Source organism: Echinops telfairi, unplaced genomic scaffold, assembly GCF_000313985.2.
Source record: "Echinops telfairi isolate 266 unplaced genomic scaffold, ASM31398v2 ScPeMD7_19;HRSCAF=73, whole genome shotgun sequence".
Taxonomy (NCBI): domain Eukaryota; kingdom Metazoa; phylum Chordata; class Mammalia; order Afrosoricida; family Tenrecidae; genus Echinops; species Echinops telfairi.
The window spans coordinates 2,116,612-2,139,133 of NW_022103916.1; the positions used below are offsets into that span (position 1 = coordinate 2,116,612).

General features: G+C 42.1%; 1 protein-coding gene and 1 pseudogene across 3 annotated transcripts; both read right to left on the bottom strand.

Moving 5' to 3' along the window:
• Window positions 1-3,670: 3,670 nt before the first annotated feature.
• Window positions 3,671-4,287, bottom strand: LOC101658087 (annotated as a pseudogene).
• Window positions 4,288-10,529: 6,242 nt separating this feature from the next.
• MAGED1 (MAGE family member D1) lies at window positions 10,530-17,849 on the bottom strand. 3 transcript variants are annotated; one of them, XM_045288313.1, is made up of 14 exons: window positions 17,694-17,847; window positions 17,126-17,199; window positions 16,304-16,417; window positions 15,701-15,958; window positions 14,282-14,932; window positions 14,100-14,163; window positions 13,805-13,884; window positions 13,549-13,640; window positions 13,248-13,327; window positions 13,112-13,154; window positions 12,794-12,856; window positions 12,066-12,180; window positions 10,924-11,309; window positions 10,530-10,739 (listed from the first exon to the last, which is right to left on the bottom strand). In XM_045288313.1, the coding sequence occupies exons 2-13, from the start codon at window positions 17,168-17,170 to the stop codon at window positions 10,932-10,934; spliced, it is 1,983 nt and encodes a 660-aa protein (XP_045144248.1). In that variant the 5' UTR covers window positions 17,171-17,199; window positions 17,694-17,847; the 3' UTR covers window positions 10,530-10,739; window positions 10,924-10,931. The 3 variants fall into 3 exon arrangements, with proteins under 3 accessions (XP_045144248.1, XP_045144247.1, XP_004713191.1); XM_045288312.1 differs by having other exon boundaries at window positions 16,250-16,417; XM_004713134.2 differs by having other exon boundaries at window positions 15,701-16,417; window positions 17,694-17,849.
• Window positions 17,850-22,522: the final 4,673 nt, after the last annotated feature.

Here is a 22,522-nt window from a genome sequence, read left to right on the forward strand (position 1 = left end):
GAAGTGACTCTATGCCTTAATAAAACTGTGGCTTAACGGTTTGCTGCTGTGTGTATATATGTGTGAGCAAGGCTTATCTCTTGACCCTAACAAACTACGCAGATTTGGAACTTGCTAGTTTCCCTATGGCCTGCTTATGGAACTTCGTAAATTGGTTTTGAGCCTTTGTCAAAATTAATTTGCTCATACTTGTGTGAGGCAATTTCTGGGTTCTCTATTTTGTTATATTGATTTATGTGTCCATCACTCTGCAAATATCACACCACTGTCTTAATTATTCTGGCTATATAGGAGGACCTTCAATGAGATTGATTGACACAGTGGCTGCAACAATTAGCTTAAACATAACAATTGTGACGGTTGCACAGGCTGGGTAGTGTTTTGTTTTGTTCTGTAGTACACAGGGTCTCTATGAATCTGAACTAGCTAAATGTCGTCTAAGAACAATATGACATAACAACCAACTACCATCAGGTCAGTTCTGACTCATAGGAAACAGCAGAACTGCTCCTTGGGGTTTCCAGTGCTATAAATCTTTATGGGAATAGCTAGTCTCACCATTTCCCCCATGGAGCAACCGGTGGGTTTGCACTGTCAGCCTTGTGGTTAACAGCCTCAAACAGAATCTACTACACCACCAGGGCTCGAACAACAACATACAAATGCCTAACTATTGAGTGGAATGATTCCTCCCACTTTATTATTATCTTTGAAGATTGTCTTAGGTGTGCTACTTTTCCTTTCACTATAAAACTTAAAATCTTGTCTATATTTCCAAAATGCATACCAGGACACTGTGGTTAAAGTGCTCTGTTGCTGACTGAAAGACCAGTAGTTCAAACTCTCCAGCTCTTCCACAGGGTAAAACATATAGCTGTCTGCTTCCATAAAAATGTACCACCTTGGAAACCCTGTGGGATATAGGTTGCTATAAGCTGGATTGATTTAATGGCAGTGGGCTTGGGTATATCTACAAAATATCTTGCTGATATTTTTATAGGGATTGTGTTAATCTTATTTATCAATTTAGGGAAAATAGAAAGTTTTTATTATGCTGACCTTTCCAATCCATGAACACATTATATCTCTCCATTTATTTGGATTTTTTTTTTCAGTGTGGAGCCCTGGTAGTGTAGTGGTTACTAGTTGAACTGTGATCTGCGTGTTCAGCAGTTCAAAACCACCAGGAGAAAGACTGGGCTTTCCACTCTGTAAACAATAGTCTTAGAAACTCACAAGGGGGTCACTATGAGTCTGCATTGACTCGATGGCAGTGAGTTTAGGATTTTTTTAGTTTTTTTGTTTTCATTAGAGTTTTGTCGTTTTCAGCACACATACCACATACATGCTTATTAGAAATGTTTACACATATTTTGTTATGCATACATACTTTTGAGTAATTATTTTTTCAACTTGTTTTTAAAATTTGTTTTCATGATCATTGATCTATAGAATTACAATAGATATTTGCATAATGATCTTGTATCAAAGAACATTGCTAAACCTTGGCTTTAGGAGTGTTTTGTATATTTCCTGTGATTTTCTATGCAGTTTATCGTGTGGTCTGAAAATAGGGAGAAGTTTCTTCCTTTTTGGTCTGTATACCTATTATTAATTTTTCTTTCCTTATTTTAATAGCTAGGACTTCCAGTATATGTTGAATGGCGGTGGTTAAGATGGATGCACTTAATATGTTTCTAATATTCAACTCAACTAAACTTACTGCCATCCAGTTGATGCTGACTCATAGCAACCCTATAGGACAGGGTAGAACTGCCCCTTTCAAGTTTCTAAGGCTGTTTAACTGTTTATGGGAGTAGAAAGCCCTGTCTTTCTCTCAAGGAGTGCCTGAAGTTTAGAGCTGCCTTGCTAATCATAGCCCAACTCATAACCATGCTACTAGAACTCTGTATATTAGATGGAAAGTATTCAGTCTTTATTATTTATTGTTTTAAAAAAGTATTTTGTCAAGCTGAAGATGTTTTCAACAATTCTCATTTTTCCCTGAGATTTTCAATGATCATAAATTGATGATTAGCTTTGTCAAATGCATATGAGTTTTCTTCTAGCATCTCAAAATGGTATTAGTATTTTGAATGTTGAATCAGCCTGTATCTCTGGAATAAAGCCCATTTAAATATACTATCTAATATATTTTTACATATTGCTGAGTTCTGTCTGGTAGTATGGTGGATAAGCACTTGGTTGCTAACTGAAAGGTAGATGGTTTGAACCTGCCAGCAGTAGTGTGGGGAAAATGTGGCACTTCGATTCTATAAAGATTATAGCACTGAAAACTCTGTAGGAAATCTCTATTCTGTCCTAGTCAGAATCAACTCAAGAGCGATTGGAAAAAGTGGTATTTTCTTATCTTAGCTTCTGTGTTTGTGGAGCATATTAGTTTGTAGTAATTTTACTATCTATTTTGTTCTGGCATTTTCTTGTTTCCATATCAAAATAATACTGACTTCATAAAATGACTTGGCAAATGATGCCTCATATTTTAATTTTGGAAAAAAATCCCATGTGATTATCAGTGCTAATTCTTAAAACATTTGGGAAAATTCTCCAATGAAACCATTTGGACTATAAAGGCCTCTTCTAAAAAATTAATTTATTTTAACCATACAAGCAGAAAAAAATAATTCACTTTACTTGTAAATTACATGTTTGTTTAGATTGTCTATTTTATCTTGGTTATATTTTAGTAGTTTGCTGTTTTGAAAGAATTGGTCCATGTATGTTATTTAGGTTATAGAATTTATGTGTAAGGTTGTTTGTTGTATTCCTTTATGATGTTTTAGTATCTGTAATGTCTGCAGTGATTCCTGATAGTGATGATTTGTCTTTCCCTCTTTTCTTTGAAACTTCTTTTCAACTCTGAAGCTTTCGAATATTTTATAGGTCTGTTCAATGCATACAAAGTTAATATTGCTGTCTTCTTGGTGGGTTGATCACTATCATTAGATGACGACTCTTTCTGACCTGCTCATATCTTTTTCTCAGAAGTCTATTTTATCTGATATTAATATCATCATTGCAGATTTATTTTGGTTAATGTTCACATGGTATATATTTTCCCAACATTTTTACAACCTATTTTATCATTATAATTGTTCATAGAAGCATTGTATGATGGTTCATTGAAAGCCCTTGTTAGATTAAATTTAACTACGACATCTCATTGTTGATGTCTGTTGGCTGTCTTTTCTAATTCAAATTAAGTCATTACTATGATGAGCAATTTTCTATTTGAATCTGGACATTTGGGTTATTTTCTACTGGTATTTTATTTAAATCTTTTAAAAAACATATTTTTTTCTGGGTCAAACAGTGTTGTTTATTAAATGTTAAGTAACTCCTTAAGGAATAAACATCTAAGAATAGGAGATAATATAAATTAAATACCCATCTGTGCCTTTGCTTTCTTGCACAGTTGTACATGCACACACATACACATATCATATATATGTCAAAACTTCAGCAGTTACACATCAAACACCTGTTCCCCCTCAGCCTAAATGAGAGAAGGGGTGTGGTTCAGAGGTGAGGCTCTAGGATGGATTCACATAGCAGCAGCCTTGTTCCTCCCTGCCCTGCCCTAGGGGCCAAAGGGAGCTAGGGTGCCTAGGAGGTAAATGGCTACTCTTCCTCCACTCTGCCAAAGATGCTATTTGGCTGGGATTTCATTCGTGGCTTCTTCAATGGAGCATGCATCCATCTTGTTGGCCACCAGCACACAACCATGGGTCTTGTTGACCTGTAGCATGTTGCCTGCCTCTTTGGCTGCCCCACTACCAATGATGTAGCTGTACTTATCCTTGTAGTTGCTGGCAGGTTTCACCACCACTGGTCCCTTCTGGGCTGCCTCCTTTTCCTGCCACCAAGCTAGCTCCTTCAGCTTCCCTTTCTTCTCAGCCTTCTGGGTATCCCACTCCTCTTCACAGCAGTAGTCCTCTAACTCTTCATCTGGGGGTGCAAACTCCTTTTTGAAGATCACGAGACAGCGAATCATCAGCGTCCCTGAAGGAGAAGGATATCAAGCCAGCTACTTTCACCACATCATGTAGAATGCTCCTCTCTGTCTTGTTCATTGACTGAAATGTTTTCTTGATTGGACACCTCTTTCTCTGTCCTTTTATGCAACTCCATTTTGAGTTGTTCCTCTGGCTCCTGTAATTTCTTCAGATGGGCAGTCTGCTCTTGGGTCTTGGGTTAAGTCTCCTGGTCACTGAGGCTGGGAGGTTTCTCCATGAAGCTCAGGATGGAGCCCAGTAGGTCTGCCATCTTGGGAAAGGCTGAGAAGGGTGAATGTGTATATTGCCTTGTTAATGTTACGTGGGAGTGGGTTCTTCACTTTGCCTCTGTTGGTATGCAACAAGCAACAGGGATGCCTTGCTATTGTTGCTCAGGGTTGAGACTTCAGGTTCCCCACTAGGCTTCTGCTGATACCACTCTGACTGGGAGAGGCAGACATGTTTTTTAGAGCTCTTCAAACGACCCCCAGTAACAGTGGAATAGTGGCTTGTTACTGCTTAGACATGGTGATAGTCCTGACTATCCACAGGCCTTCTCTGACACCACCCTACTTCGGAAACAAAAGAGGGTAGTAGTTCATGCTTCCCACATGGTTGCCACACTACAATACTGATTACCCTTTAAACCAGTGGTTCTCAACCTTCCCTTTAATACAGTTCCTCATGTTGTGGTGACCCCCCCCAACCATAAATTATTTCTGTTGCTACTTCATAACTGTAATTTTGCTACTGTTATGAATCAGGAGACCCCTGTGAAAGGATCGTTCAACCCCCAAAGGGGTCGCGACCCACAGGTTGAGAACTGCTGCTTTAAACTAAACTCACTGCTGTTTAGTCAATTCCGACTAATAGCAACCCTATAGGACAGAGTAGAACTACTTCTTTGTATTTCCGAGGCTATATATCTTTACAGTAGCAGAAAGCCTCATCTCCTACTGAGTTGCTGGTAGTTTTGAACTGTAGACCTTGTAGTTAGTAGCCCAATACAGAATCTATTACACCAATATGAAATAATAAAATCTCTGACTTTCTACTGGGACTTTTTCTGACACTACCATAGTGAGGAGTGGGAAGGTTTCTTTATTACCATCCAGTGATCAAGGAGAACCAGCCTCTCCTCATTTCTCAGTGATATTGCTTGGAAGGAACTAGATATAAGTTCTGGCTCTTCACTCATCCTTCTCTGACACCACCCCTACATGGTGTTTGTGTGTGTGTGTGTGTGTGTAAATCTAGGATCTCTACTTGGTTATTGTTGGGGGTGAGCTGCAAGTTTTGTTGTTTTACTACCCATCATATTACGGTACATGCACTGTGATGCTTAAAAATAATGTATATTCTGCAGTTATTGGATGGAACTTTCTAACTATGTTGATCATGTCTGTTAGTTGATGTCATTGTTGAGTTTTTTTTATATCCTTGCTGATTTTCTATTATTCGGGAAGAGGTGACTTTTAACTTTGGTTACTTAGCACGTATTATCTGGAAATATTTTAATTTAATTTAATTTAAATATTACTCTTTAGTGTTTCTAGGTTTCTGGTTTCTCCAGTATTCAGTCTGGAATATATGAAGCAAAAAGAAAGGCAAGGAAACGATTGCTGTGTTGTCCCCTAGGTTCTGAGGTTTTCCAGCCAGTCTGTCTTTTCTCTCCAAATGTCATTGTTTTCCTTAAGTAATTTATAGGATTTTTTTCCCTGTAGCATTGGGCTATCAAACACAAGACTATTGGTTCAAACCCATTAGTGGCTCTGTGGGAGAAAGATGAGGCTTTCTGCTCCTGTAAAGATTTAAAGTATTGGAAACCACAAGAAGCAGTTGTGCTGTCCTATAGAGTTACTGGGGGTTGGAATCAGCTCAATAGCAGTGGGTTTTAGTGGATGGAAAAAATAAAATTATATTTACTCCATCTTTCTGAGATTAGGAGTCTCCCACATGACTATTTTAAACTATTTTTTCTACATGTTCTAAGAATAGAATAAAGAACAAATTACATATTGAAATCCAGGTAATAATTGTATTGCTGCTATTGTTGATTGGTATTTTTGTTCAAACAGCACAGACTAACAATTATGGAACTACACCGTCTCATGTAGCATTGAGCAAATATATATATATGGAGAGAGAGAGAGAGAAAGAGAGAGTTTCTTACTGTCAGAGAAGACAGTTATAAATATAGAAAGATAAGGAGTTGATATGAATCTTGTACTAGACCGAACTGATGGGAATAATATGAACCTATGGTTTTAAATATACATAAGAAATACTTGTAAATGAATAGGAATTTATAAATAATATTACCTATTGAAAGAAACTCTTGCTTCTTGAATAAATGTGAAGAGAGTTTACACATGTAATCAAGGCCCCAAATCAGTTGACCCGAGATGGACTGACACAACAGCCATAATAATGATCTTAAACATACCAACTGATCATAAAGATGGCACAGGACTAGGCAATGTTTCATTCTGCTATACGTGAGGTCGTCATGAATTCAATATGATTCAAGTGCAATGCATAACAAGCGTGGATGAGCTTGACCTAATCAGGTGAGATTTTAATATGGACAGGACTCTTCCTGGAAAGAGATATTTGAAAGCATAGGATGAATGGTGACTCTCCATTACTGGTTTTGAAGATAGATAAGATTATGTGGCAAAAATGTGGGACTTAGTGAATCTTCTATCCAGTAACCAGCAAAGAAATGGGAACCTCAATCTTACAGCTCCAAGGACCCCAATTCCATCAACAACCTAAATGAGCTTGGATACATAGCCTTCCCCAGAATCTCCAGAAAGGAACGTATCCTTATTGACACCTTGATCTTGGTCTTGCCTAAGCAGATATTCTAGCCAAGCATGCTTGGATTCCTGGCCTTGAACTATGATATAATAAACGGCTGCTGTCTTAACCATTTGGCGTATGGTAATTCAATATGAAATAATAGAAAATTGATACATAGTCTTTTAGGAATGGAATATCCAAATGTTTGCCTCAACTTGTTTAAACAGAATAAACTAGATTCTTGCTGGCCTGGCATTGTTAAGAGGTAGTCCTATACCTAGTCAATTGCATGCAGTGGTCAGGAATTGCTTATGTGATTTCACCTCCCTTCAAAATCCCCAGGTCAGCATCCTGAGTAGACTATTCCTGTCTTTGTGTCATTTCCTATCCAGTTCTCAAGCTACTTTCTGCAATTCTGTGAGCCTCTAACATTTTAAAACAAACTTCGCTTTGTTTACATTGCTTCTATTACATTACATTGTTTTTTACTACATTACATTGTTTCTATTGCTATAACATCAGTAGCCTGAAATTGGCCATGCTGGCATTATTTACATCATGGAGAATAGTAAATATAGGCTGCTATTATTAAGTGATGGAATGTCTGAGTGCTGGAGTACTGTAAGAATAAGAAGGCAGTGGTAGAAGGTTGTTGTGAAAAGAACCTGGGTTCTAGTATCAGAGTCCTAATTTGTAATCCCACATTTCCCTAGTTGTTTGGGTTTCTGTCTGTTATTTACTCATCTATGAAAGTAAATGAATACAATACTAGCAAAAACAATGCTTACTGAATTTCCGTATATGCCCCTATACTTCCCAATCACCCTTGCAGTTTTTCTGGAATCATGTGTCTCTTTCTAGACAATGGATAGGATTTATATGTATACTTTCAGGATAAGACACATAAAAGATTCATTCAAAGTAATGTGTAGTCAGCAGAGTCCTCATGGAGATTCTCTTGGTGGGTACTTGAATGTTTTCATAGAGGTGGGACTGTGAAAGTAGGATGCAAACTGTGATGGCCTCTAAATGGGGTCTAGTCCTTTCTCTTTCTCTGTCAGAGCATTGAAATTCAGAACTCACGTACAGCCAGATTTGATTTAAATAGATTTGGTTGGGTGGGGAGTAAGGCAGATGCAGGGCTGTAGTAGGATGCCCTATAGGGACCAGAAGTATAGTTGGGGCCAGATTGAAGAATGGCCTCAAAAACCACATTGGGCAGCTTAGACCTTCTCTAGCCATGAAAGGTGGTCAGGAAAGGACTGAAATCAAATCTCTTCTGGTATGTGAACAGGGCAGAGCAGTGTACTAAAGCCTAAAGTAATTTATCAGGATGGACCTAAAGGTCCCCAATATGCACTAGGACACCCCCAGCAGCCTCATGACCTACTGATGCCTCTCTGTTCCTTCTTTAGGCTAGAGGCTGATACCTTTCCGTTCCTTGTGCCCTTCTCCACAAGTGATATGGCCACTTTGTTCCATTAGTAAACTTTATTTGGGACTGACCATCCCAAGGCAGTGGTCTCAGGTCTCTTCTATTACTCTGACATCTAACATCCAGCGCTCCATACATACTATATAGCTTGCTGTCTCATAGACCACAAGGATTAGGAAAGTCCCCATAGATCATCACTTTCTCTACCTCCACTTAGAAATGAGCAACTGAGGCCCAGGGAAGTCTAAGAAAATCAGAGGCAGAGCTGGGAGGAGTCTCATTTCCTGCCAATTAGGCCTTTCCTAAGTATCCCACAGCTAGTCTAAATTCCTCCTCAACAAGGGAATTGCATCTGTACAGTGTAAGGCTGGAAGTAGAGGGGGAGGAACAGCAGGGGGGCGGGATTGTGCTTACCTTGGTGACAGGGTTGCTCTTTTGTGAGGCTGAAATATGGAGGCCATCTACCTGAATTTGTTGTCATCAGAAAAATGAGGTAGGTAGGGGACTCTGTGGTTTAGGCTGGCTATAGACACAGCACACAGTAAAAATCCCCCAACAGGAAAGCAACCCTAAGTCCACAGATTCCACTTGTTTTGTACCAACATGTATAATAATCAGCAGAAATGCTGGAATAGCAGTCCAGATATGAGGCACCTTAGATATGCAGGGCTAGAATTGCTAGCTACCTGCCAGTCCGTTCGACTCCTGGTCTCTCTCACTTGTAGAGACCCTAGGGGTTTCAAGACTGTAACCTCGTTCACCAGAGCTGTCTCCCAGAGGTGCTTCTAATGGCTTTGAACCATCAACTTCACTCAGGAACTCCCTTGCCAAAAGGGCCTCATACTAATTCTTAGGCCCACTTGAAAGGTGCATCAAGTTCTTGGTCTGGCTGACAGAGAGGCACTTAGCAGTGAGTATAAGGGGGGAGAGGAGGGATTTGGACTCTTTTCATAAAATATGGATACCACCAAGGAAGCTATGAGAAGTGCCCCTGTCCAGTATGGAGCCTTTTCCAGATGGCCAAGTTGCCTTTGATCTTTTTTATTATACCACACAGTTCTTACTTCTGCTGACCTTGTAGACATGCCCTACGTACCAGTAAGCTCGTGGAGGTCTAAGTCTTTTCATCCTCAGGGAGAGCATCCCAGTCTTGTTCAGTCACAGCCAAAAGACCACCTAAGATCTGCCTGGAGTTTTCTTACTAATCTTATTATTATTTTTTAATCATTTTATCAGGGGTCATACAACTCTTACCACAATCTATACATAAATCCATTGTGTCAAGAACATTTGTACATTTGTTGCCATCATCATTCTCAAAACATTACTAATCTTATTTTCTAAGCAACAAATACTTCTTTTTATCCATGCAGGAGGGGAGTTCACTGCAAGGCCTCCATTCACCAGGAGACCCTGTCTCTGTGATAAGGAAGGACCTGGTTTGGTGGAGGGGAGATTGTGACGGCCTGTTACTGTCCTGGGCATATTTCATTTTCCACATAGATAATCGAACTGACACTGTGGCCTCCTAGGCCATTGACCTCACATTTTCATTGACCCGGAGTTGGCAAAGTACAGCTCGTGAGCCCTATGTGGCTCTTTCAGTACATACATGTGCCGCTGAAGTGAAACAGAATTTTTGAAGGCTATTATTCAGAAAATGGTGAATTCATTTGTTTATAAAAATGCATTTATGGCTCTTGAATAAGTTTTAAATTGGCACGAGGGACAGGATTGGCTCTTCTATCACAACAGTTTGCCAACCCATCATAGACCATCACTCCCCTTCAATCACCCATCACAGTCCTTGTCAGCTACTGGATTTCTACCCCATATTGTTGAATCCATTGCATACGAGAAAGATGAAGCTTTTTCTTCCCATAGAGACGGCCTCAGAAAGCCACAGCAACTGTTTCACTCTATCCTATGGAGTCAATATTAGTTGGAATCAACTTCATGGCAGTGAGTTTGAAGTTCTAGGGACACTCTCCCTCATTATTCTATCTCTCTGTGTGTCACTACAGAGCACCTAACAGCAAATCTATCACATATTAGGTACTTGAGTGATATTTACTGAATAAAGACTAGTCCTTAGACCTCACTGACTGTTAGGTTCTTTGATTCCGTCCTTGTTTCTCAATAGATTAGCCTACTCTCCCCACATGTCCACCTGTTGAAAGATGATCATCCCTTTAGGCTATACCAACCGCCTGTCTCTCCCACCTTGACAAGTTGATTTCTCCCTGAACACAGAAAAAAGGGAGTACATCTAATTCACTTTGCAACTTCAATGTTTATTTCTGATACCAAAACTTGACAGCACACAAGGGGAAGAAAGCAATAGACAAGGAACAGCAAATAAACTTTTTCTTGCATGCCACTTTCAGTCAACAGGGTGTGGCTCTCTAGTTAGCTGCGTTTAGGAGGAATCTGAGGCTTCAGCCTCATTCAGGGGAAGGACTATTGCAACTGATTAGCAATATCTGTGAACATAAGAAAAAGTAAAAAAAATAAATACCTATCAAATAGTAAGAAATATAAATACCACACAGTGCTTCACCTACTTCCCTACCTCCCCACCAGTGATTTTGTATCATTCCCAGCCCATGCACTTAAATATACCCTATAGCCAAAGACTAATTGTACAATCCAAAGTGAAATACCTACCCAAGATCTCACTCAACCCAGAAGAAACCTATGGCACCAAAGTTGGCAGCGAAGTTGGCACTGGCTGCACCACCAGGGCCAATAATGGGGCCGGCAAAGGTTTGGGGAAACCTGGAGCGGGCATTCTGGTGGTATCTGGCCCAGAAGGTAAATGGGATTCTGGACCAGGGATCTCCAAAATCTCCTTCCTCATCCCAGGTCAGCAGCTCAAACTCAATGTCATCCCAGCTCCAGGGCCCAGACACGGCCTCATCTCCAATCCCCATGCGGGTTCTGGCCTCAGCGCGGGCTTCAGCCTCAGCTGCAGCAGCATCCAGAGCATCCAAAGCCTCATCGGCAGCCTCCATGAACTGTGCGGTCCAGTCACGAGGATCTCTCTTCTGAACCTGAGATGGAACAGAAAACAGAACAAAACTCCTAATATTAGTTAACCTTAGTAAGCACCTATGATATTTTAAACACCCTACTTTTGCTATTGTTTATACTACCAAACCATAACCCAAATTCACTGTCATTAAATTGATTCTGGCTCATAATCATAGCAGCCCTATAGAACAGAGTAGAGCAGTCCCTATGAGTTTCTGAGCCTGTAAATCTTCACAAGACCAGAAAAGTTCATCTTTCTTCCCCATTGTCACTGGTGGTTTCAAAATCCTGACCTTGTTGCTAGCAGCCCAAACACACCACCAAGACTCTTTAAACAGCAACACATAAAAAAAGTAACAAGACAACTTCTATGTGTTATATATCTACCCTGTTTCCCCAAAAGTAAGACATCCCCTGAAAATAAGCCCTACTTACAGTTTTGCCCCTCGCTGAAACATAAGGCATCTCCCCGAAAATAAGACCTCCCCGAAAATAAGCCCCCCCGAAGCTACCATGACTCTGGACCGTAGCGGCGGGCACTGCTGCACAGCAGGAGCAGACAGGAAGTGCGAGGTCTCTTTTAATAAAACAATAAATGTGTACCATTTCTTCTTCATGGAAAAATAAGACATCCCCTGAAAATAAGACCTAGTGCATCTTTGGGAGCAAAAATTAATATAAGACACTATCTTATTTTCAGGGAAACAGGGTAGGTTCTCATTCCTGCTCTGGGCTTTTCCAAGTTAGTATCTAGCCTGGAGCAATTCCTCCATTACCTCTGCAATGAACCTCAGCACTTTCATCTTGCTAGTTTCATGATAGGAACGAAGGCCCCAGAGAAATTCATACTCAGGTGGATTGCTGTGGGGCACTCGTCTGTAGTCTAGATACCTTAGAAAGAAAGAAGTCTTTGTTATCTATTCAGACAGCACTACAGCCAACCACTGCTTAATAATAACCTTAGATTCAGAAATCCCAGATATCAGGTAGCCACCACCCCTACCCCACCTCTGGATTTCTTCTTAAACAGAGTCAGGCGATTTACCCTCTAATAATCAGGCCTGAAAAATTACATTACTTTACTTCTACACTAAACAGTCACTTCGAGTTACAGGAAAGGCTTGTGGAGGGTGCTGGGTCATAGAGAGGTCAATACTTAGTCTCATCCTATTAAAGCCCGGCATAAAGTGCTCATAATCTTGTAAATGCGCCACAGATAGGACACAGATGACACTGCACTGCAAAAGCCTTGGCTTGGCACAGCCTTAAAAAGGTCTGTACTGAGGATCCTGTACAGGCCTCATTCCTAACATAACTAAACGGCAAACAATTAAAATGCAGCGATTAAAATACATTTTATATCCATAAATCCCCCTGAGTATGTATTGTACCTGTGCATGGAGAGTTACTGTAAGAAATAAGCTTGTGACAGATTTTTTTTTGTGTGTGGACAGACTAGTACCCAGAGCTCATGTGCGGGGAAAGCCTTTTAAACATCACTTACTTCTGCTTTACAAATTCATACGTGAGAAGCTTCCTCAGATCTCCAAGGAGGGGATGCCTGACCCTGACAATTAGTTACAAAAAGAAAGAAGCCTATAATCAGAGACTAAGACAGTATCAAATGTGGACAGTCCTTCCCAAGCACTGAAGAGCTTTCAGTGGAGGTCAGAAATGAGAGAAGGGGCAGTTAAATTGAAGATCGTTAGGCTCTGCACCTCCTCACCCTCCACCACCAGACCACCAGGCTGATGTGATGCTGAGACCTCCCTCTGTTGCCAAAGGATACAAACAGATAAGAGACAAGAGAGCCCAATCATACCCAGGACGCAGTCCCATTTTGCGTAGGGCTTCCCAGAGGACAGCTGCAATGGGAGGCAAAAGGAGACAAGGGAGAGAACATGAGCACATTTAAATCAGCGTGAGGCCACCCGCCAGCTGCAGGTCCAGCCACTCACCCTCACTGGCTCGGTTGCCATTCATGAAGATAACACCCAGAATCACCAAGAGGAGACCCAACTTAGGTGTGTCTTTGGTCCTAAAAGAACGGAAATCTATTTTCAGGAGCCATTTGTATGAGAGACCCATGCAGTCCATCTATCTAGTTTTTCCAATTTCCCCTAACAAGGGGAGAATTCTATCCTGGCTCTGCACATGACATGCTATGTGACTTTGAACCTTGGACCTTGACCTACTTGAAACTCCCAGAAAAAAAGCACCACTGAGAAAGGCAATGTTCCACCTCCTTTCTCATCTTACGTTCCCAATATGCCAGCCAAGGACTCCGGGGTACTGATAAGAATATATAGGTGTTCTTCCTTGTCAATTTCCTTCAGCTGGATCCCAAATTTCTATGAGAGGGAGAAAACAGACTATGAAATTATAAAATCCATTACAATCTATACAAAGGCAGCCACTCACTTCCCTGTGAGGCTTGCCCTAAACTTCCCGCTGGAGCCCACTTTGCAATCAAGACTTTCCCCATCATTCTTGTCTCTCTAGGTTGTCGTCTCACCTTCTCCAGGACAAAGCATGCACGTTCAATGATTTCTGGATAAACATCAGTGTATTCACGGATTATATCCCTCAGCATTTCTGTAGGAAAAAGGAGGGAGCATCTAGGCTGAGCAGGGACCACCTAGCTGCATCTCCTTGCCCCCTTGCTAAGGGTGGCACAACCAGGATTCTCAAAAGTGGAAAAAGAACCAGTCATGGAAGGAGGGAACAGATAGTGAGGGAAGAGATAAACAAAGGGATCTATATGGGATGAGGGAAAGGGCAGAGTCCGGGGAGGAAGCACTGATGCCTACCTGAACGCTTGATGGGCACCTTTGTGTAGTCTTTCAGCATGAGGTACTTGACCAGCTTATTTGCCTAAGGAGAGACAAAAATCAATATGGTAATGAAGTTTTTGGTTTTTTGGTAGAAAACTTAGAATCCAGATGAGATGATGGCAAAGGAAACAACAAGAGAGGGGAAAAGTGACGCTTACTCTTTCCTGAAGAAGGGTTACATCTCGGGGCTGTGAGGTACCCGGGTTCTGTGAGGCACGTGGGTTTGGGGAGGGACGAAGGTTTGGCGAGGGTCTCAGGTTTTGCCAGTCAGGTGGGATTGGCCAGTCGGTAGGGATCCAGTCATGTGCGAGCGGCCAGTCAGTGGGAAGCGGCCAATCAGGTGGCAGTGGCCAGTCAGGAGGGCCCTGCCAGTCTGGAGAGCCTTGCCATCCAGGTGAGGTCTGCCATCCAGGTGAGGTCTGCCATCCAGGTGGATTCTGCCAGGCCAGTGGATTTGGCCAGACAACTGGACCAGGCCAGACAATGGGGTTAGGCCAGATGACTGGGTTCTGCCAGATGACTGGGTTTGGCCAGATCACTGGATTCTGCCAAGCAACTGGGTTCTGCCAGGTTGGTGGGGTCTGCCTAGCTGGGGTGCTCTGACGTGCTGGTGGGGTCTGTCTGGCTGTCTGATTATGCCAGCCGGATGGGTTCTGCCAAGCCAATGGGGTCTGCCAGAGCACGTTAGGTGGGGCACCAGGTGGGTTCTGAGTGGTCACTGGAACTGGTGCAGACCTCCAGGTCCCTGAAGTCAGTGGGGTCCGCCTCTGATCCCCATTGCTGTTTTCTTCCATATTCAAGTTATTAATCTGCATCATTAGAGAGAAAGGTCCAGGGTCACCAGATGATTTTGTGTACTCACTCTATCACTTGTGGAGAGCCCTGTAAACTTTCACCTGTAGTAACAACCTAACCACTAGCAGGCTTTACTTTCAGTCCCCCAGGCAAAATTTTCATCTCTAAACCAAGCCAAGAACCCAAAGGTAGGGCCTGAGTGGGTTACACACTGAGTTGCTAACCATAAGGTCCGCAGTTCAAAACCACCAACTACTCCTCATGAGAAAGATCAGGTTTTCTACTCCTATAAATACTTAAAATTTTGGTAACCCACAGGAACAGCTTAATCTGCCCTATAGGGTGGCGATGAGCCATTATTGACTCGATGGCACTGAATTCTTTGCAATGTCTACTACTGGCTCTACTTGTACCACCTTAGGGTAAGTCATATCACTTTTCTGGGACTTATGTTTCCTTCTCTGTAAAACTGGAACTATTATCCCTAGCTGGTAAAACTCACCATCAAATTTTAACAAGGTAACTTGAGTTGGCTAGTTTTGAGTGTAACATGTGGTACCTACTATCAAAATATAAATGAAATTATATTCAAGTTATGTATCTGTGCCTTATCTCATCAGTCTGTGGATATTCTGCGGGAGGCTAGGAACCTTCACACTTATCTCATTGTCATCTACACTCAGCAGAAGACAGGCGGTTATGTATTTTGTTTATAACAAATAAACAATCACAAAGAAGAAAAGAAAGGGCTCAAAATAAAATAGAGCTAGCAGAGAGCTCACCTTGCGGGTCCTCTTGCCCCGAATTATAGTTCGAGGCTCCAGATTTTGAGTCTGGGAACCATCTGCTGATGCTTGTGCAGCTGCACCCTCAGGTTCAGAGATACCTGGGTTGGCCTCTATGTCCGCTTGTGGAGTAGCTATCTTCGTCTGGTTAACACTCTGGGCCTGCGTATCAGCTGTTGGGGCCTTGGTGGTATCATTCCAATCCTTGAAGGCTGTCCTAGGCCGGGGGTTGGTCATCTCACTGGCATTGAGAGACTGAGAGAAATCGTAGGTGGCATTTGGGCTCACTGGAGTAGTGACATTCTGACTCTTAATAACTACCTCAGACTTGTTAGCTAACTCATTGGTGGTTCCTGCCAGGGAAAAATCATAGGCATTTGGACCTTCTGTGGTGGCATTCTGGGGCTTAAAGTCTGCCTTGGGCTGGGTGTTGGACATCTCTTTGGCATTAAGAGCCTGAGAGAAATTATAGGCACCATTAGGGCCTTTTGCGGTGGCATTCTGGACATTAGGGGCTGTTTCAGGCCTAGTAGCAGCTGTTACAACCTGAATGTCAGTCATCTCTTTGGCAGTCGGGGGCTGTGAACTCTGGGGACTTGCATTCAGATCGCTGACAGCTGCTGTGGCCTGGTTGGTAGGTGGAGCCTCTGAGATCTGGATCGCCTCCATAAGGGTCTGCATAAGCAAGGCGCTGTCTTCCACAGAGGTTTCAGTCTGTAAATAGGAAGTGGAGGGTTAGAATAACTCTCTGGGGCTCCCCTCCGAAGAAGCAGCAGTGGAAATACAGGAATGTGGGAGGGACAGTTTAGGGTTGATGCAGGAGGGTTCCTGGTGCAGAAAGAGGAGGGCTGATATGTAAGGGGCCTGAGAGGACTAGAGGGAGGTAGAGCTGGACCAAACCCTGACCAAAATCAGGCAGGAACTACACAGGAGTGAGGCAGAATGAGGAGAGGGGGCAGATTGAAGCAGCAGCTAGATGAGGGTGAATAAGTGGGGTCAAAACCTGGATAATGCAGCTTGCAGTAGAAGCTCAGAACAGGAGGTGGAGCAAGAGTAGAGCAAGTTGAGATTAAAGGGGGGGGGGACTGCAGTAGGTGAGGAATGCAAAAGGGAGGTGGAAGCAAAGGGGGGCGGGGTTTTGGGGGAGGGGGAGGCAGACTGCTCCACACACATTAGGACTCTGGAAAAAAATGGTTCCTTACCCAACCCGCATTCTCTGGGCAGATTGCCCTGACTTACTAACAGGGTCTCCCCTTGCTCTGAGCAGGGACTGAGGGCTTAAAAGGGATGCCCCTCCCCCATCCACTGACCGATGAAAATTTCAAAGGCGACATAGTCAAGGCAAGAAGGCAAAATCAGATCCAGGCCTTTGAGAGACCCAGCTGCTGGGGGAAATGGTGGGTTTGGGAGGTGAGAGCTCACCTGGAAGCCGAGGAGGCCTGCACCACCGTCTGTTTTCTGAGCCATGGCTCCCGTCCCTCTGGCAAGAGCGGAGCCTGGGGATCGTAGAGGAGGAGTTGACGGTTATACCAGAGAGGCAAACATGAAGGTCTGAATTGGGGTAAGGCTTTGATTGTAGCATCAGATAAGTGCCGAATGAGGGGAATGGGCCAGATCCGGGCGGGAAAAGTGAAGCGTGTCTAGATAGATGTTCTGAATCTCAAGAAACTGACAGGATTTAAAACCAGGGTTAGGGCTGCCGATATGAATTCAGATTCGCATCGAGATTTTTGAAATTGAATAGAGGTTTCGAATTCGAGGGGATCATGTAATAGTAGAGATCGAGGCCTAGGAATCAACTGATTTTGAGTAATGGGAGGGGGTTACTGGGGTTCAGAGAGAGAGCAGGGCTTCTGAATTAGTGAGAATGGAACAGGGAATGTGAATCTAGGTTTGAAGTGCGAAATAGGTTCAGAATACCGGAATAGAGAATTTTTTTTAAAAGGCCCGCACCAGTGGAGCAGATGCTCGTCTGGGGGCTGATTCTCACCTTGCCTCAGACCTCAACCCCAACTCCCTCGTTGTCTCCCTTCTTCACGACTCAGAGGATCTGGATTGCCGTTTTCGGGTCTCAGCAACCGCACCCTCACCTCGTCCAGGAGAAAATGCCAGCGCGGCAGCTAGGACGACCCCGCCTCTTCTCCTAACACACCACCCACCGCCTCAGATCATTGTGCGCATGCGCAAACCCTGAACAACCAACTAGAGTCCCGCCCGCTTTCCCAACAAAAGCTTCATCCTGAAAATCAAGATGCGCAAGCGCAGTGCACGTTAGTCCCACCCCTTTGCCAACACACCACTCCACCACCAACCAGGTCGACCGGACACAAATGTCCCTCCTCTTCCCCTGTATCCCCTCCCCCAGCAGATGCGCAGTGCTTCTTCATCCCACCCCTGGCCCCACACATCAGCCCCCTACCTTTTCCGCAATGCGTCTCAGTTCGATCCCTCTCCTCTGGAGGCCCCTCCTCTTTGTTCCGTATGGATTTCCACCCCCTTGCTGAGCACCGCTTAGGGACGGTTTTTGTTGTTATTGTTGTTGTTTTTTTGGGGAGGAGGGCTCTCTAATTGCTACAAATGCTAGAGCCCTGCTGGACTCCACTACTTCCGGACTTAGAAACGGGAATGACCAAAGAAGAAACAGTAATGCGGGTAGCGGTTAAGTCTGTGGCTCTCACGTGACTCTTCACGACTTCCTTACCAGTTTTCAGACTAATAGAAAAGATTACCTTCTTCCCTGCTCTTTGTGCGGCCCAAGCCATGGCTGTGTGTGTGTTTAATGGATGAAGGAGAAGCACCGCTTGGACAGCATGGTAGCTAGCATTTGAGCTGAGGCTTATTTTCCCCCTCACAGCTTCCCTGGAAGGTGGTGTCCACACCCCCATGTTACAGATCAGGAAACTGAGCCACAGATAGAGTGAATGAACTACGCAAGATCACAGAGCCTGTAAACAAAATGCAATATTGGGGCCTGTGTCTTCCATATTCCCAAACTCATGCTCCGCTGGCCTGAGGACTGAGCGACCCTTCCTCCTTAGTTGGGGGTGACAGAACTACCCTTACCCCCACAAATATCTGTCCCAAACAACCAAGCTCATTCTCTACATTCAGAACTCCAAGAATGCTGTTGCCTGCTCTGTGGGTCCATCCAAGTGTGGGAATTGCTCCAGGGAAATGCTCAACTACCAACTTTCTTTTGTATTCAATAGCACAGACTTAATGTCCTGGAAGCATTCCTAGTGGTGCTCACTGAGCAGCCAGGCAAGCCCTGGTTCAGAGTAAAAGTTGCTCCTGGTTGCTTCTAGGGTTGGGACTTGGGTCTCAGAAAGAAGCTGGGTTGGGCTCTGGAATTCCCGGGTTGGAGTCTGGGCCTCTCTTTCATTAGCTGAGTGAATCTGCTCAGGTTACTTAACCTCTTTGAGCTTCACTTTCTCAATATGCAGAAATGGGAGGCACAAGGTCATACATGCCAGAGTGCTCCCTGGTTGACCAAGACTCAAAAAAGAGGAATGTTAGATCCATGTGAGGTAACTCAAACAAATACTTTACCCAAATCTAAGGTACATTTCACATTTGATCTGGTAGGAGTTCCTGCCAGAAGCTCTCATATGAAATGAAACAAATGCTAGGAAGGACAGCAGCACTTGGACCCCAAGGGCCAACATCAATTCTTCCTGGTTGGATGACTTTCCTCAGCTGTTGCATAGCAACCTCCTCTGTCAGCTGCCTGTTTTTCCACAGCACTTCCTCTGTAAAGTGTCTGCAGTGGGACGTGATCAGACTCAGGAAAGGAGGTTTGAGACACCATTTTATATGTTATCTGCTGCCTCCAAATCTATATCTCCAGTCCTGATTTGCCCTATGAATTCTAGATCCATTATGCAAGTGTCCACCACATGGATAGTTTTCAGTATTCTCAAATTTGACAAGTCCCAACTGACTCCTGTGTGTATATTCTCCTCCTCACCATCATTGTGTATTTCTTCTCTAGTGATCTCTTTCTTTATTAGAATGTAAGCCCTTTATGGAGATGAGTTTTTGTTGGTTTTATCCATTGTTATGAACCCCTAGAAAAGTAACTGTCAAATTTTTAATGCTCAATACATAGTTGTTAAACGAATGAATGAGTGAACCCCATCATCTACTCTGAGAGACATTCTTTTTAAAAATAAATTCACTTATTTTTTCCTCTATATATAAAAAAATGCAAGTTCATCATTGAAAATTTGAACATTACCTAAATATCTTAGAAGTTAAGTAAACATCACTCCAAATTTTACCACTCAAATACTATTAGAATTTTTATGCAACTATTTCATATACCACTATATGCATATATATGTACATCTATATTTTATTACATATATATAATTATATTAGAAGCCCTGTGGCATAGTGGGTTACAAATAGGGCTACTAACCAAAAGGTCAGCTGGTCAAAACCACCAGACTGTCCTCGGGAGGAAGACAAGGCTTTCTCTTCCTGTAAAGATTTACAGTCTCTGAAACCCACAGGAGAAGTTCTACTCTTTCCTTATGAGTCGGAATCAAATTGGTGGCATTGAGTTTTGTTTTCTTTTTGATGTCATTATATTATATAGACTATATATATTTTAAATTGCCTTCATTTGATTATTGCCTCCTACTCCTTTCTTTCAACTCCACTGTCATCTGCCAGTCATGTATTCTTAAATTTTATTTTGGCTTGTTTTGAGATTATATACAGCAAGGAAGAATGACAATGATTAAATTATTTGAGCTGTGCAATCATTCTCACAGAACAAGCAATTTTGTATCCATCTGTCTCAAAAGTAATGTTTTTTTAATCGTTTAACAAAAACTAAGACTATTATATACACTTCATGTATCTGATTTATCACAGTCTGCTTATGATACTTTTAAATCGTTGCACAATATTCCGTGATATGGTTGTATCATAACATAATTAAAGTCCTCCCACTTGTGGGAATTTCAGAGATTGTGCACCATTTACCTGTTGTTGCAGCCCTTACAAAAATGCTGCAATAAAAATCTTTGTAATCAGCGGTTATGAGCTGTGTCAACACCACATGCCTCCTGAGAAAAGGAAAAATCTTTGTATTAGGTGGCTTCAAAACTAGAGTTATGTTAATGGAGTTTTTTTCATGGATTTTTTAATTGGAGGGCTACACAGTAGCTTAGACTCCCATTTAACAATTATTCACAAATTGTTCAATGACATCATGGGTTATACTCCTCACAATGCATGAACGTTCTCATATTTTCATTCTGGTTATTTCATTTCCATGAACCTAGTCTCTCTTTCCCCATATATTCTTATTTTGTTTTATTGTTATTGTTGACCTTTGATCTCATATAGGTGATTTTTAAAAGGAGTACAGTACTTACTGGGATGAGAATGCTTCAAAAAATTCATGGAAAAAATTCCGTTATAGTTTAATTCCATTTCCATGAATGTTTTAAAGCTTTCCTGTATTTAATTTCATTTTAATGTTTAATTGTTTCTATGCCAGCAGATACCCAGGAGTAGCATTGATGTATTTTCACTGCTTTATGAGACTTTTCAAAATATTTTCCAATCTGATGTGTATGTATTGGTATTTCCTTATGGTTTTAATTTACATTCCTGATAAGTAAAATACTAGAACACATTATCACATATTAATAGACTTATTGAAATCTTAAAATAAAGTACCTGTGCAAATCTTACAGTTTTTCTCTGGGATTATCTCTTTATTTTATCGATCTGTAGGAGTTCTTTATATAATCCAACAGATTAAATGAGAACTCTTGCAACAAATTGTATTTCAAAATTTTCTTCACATTTTGGTAAGGCAATAAATACAGTGCATTACTCTTATTACATAATAGTTCCACCTGCAAAAGCCACATATTCACTTTTTCATATTCCCTTGGTCATTAAAAGAATATCAACTAGGATTTATCATTATGGTCATAGGCCCCCAAGACTACACTTAGGTTTGATGATTTAATAGGATTCATCCCTTGACCTACTGGCAACAAGCTGATTCCAACTCATAGTGACCCTATATAGGGTTTCTGAAACTATAGGAGGCGATACACCCCCAAAACCGGAATTGTGCTGGGCAAAGAAGAGCTTTCCCAGTATGCAGTTTCCCCACTAGGCAAGCATTGAGCAACTCACTCTGAGTTAGTGCAAACAGTGGTGTCGCCTGGTAAATTCTCTCTGGTCAGTAATATTTTTTTTTCCAAGTAGTTCTGCTTGAGCCTCATTTTTTCTGATGGCCTATTTAAGAGAACAGGGTGCAGCTGTGAGATTTTGTTTCCTGCTCTGGAAAAATGCTGCAGAAACTGTTGTGATGTTGAATACAGCTTCCAAGGACAGCACTATGGGAAAAACTCAGTTGTATGAGTGGTTTTCTCATTTCATAAAAGGTAAAATGTTGATTGATGACAAACCTTGTTCAACTTCCCAAACAGACAAAAATGTCGACTCATATATAGTGCATTTGGAGTTCGTTCCACCAGGCCAGACTGTTAATCACACTTTCTATTTCAAGGTTCTGTAAAGATTGTGTAACAACAGTGGGTGACAAAATTAGCCTGATTTGTGGCAGACAAGGAACTGGTTTTGCCACCACGACAATGTACCTGCTTATACAACCATCTCAGTGTGACATTTTTTTTGGAAAAACGGCATGCCTCTCTTGCCCCACACATCTTACTAACCTGACCTCACTCCTTGTGGTTTCTTCTTCTTTGTTTGTTCGTTTCCACTAATGAAGAGGGACATGAAAGGACAGTGATTTGACTATGTAGAAGAGGTGAAGAAAAAAAA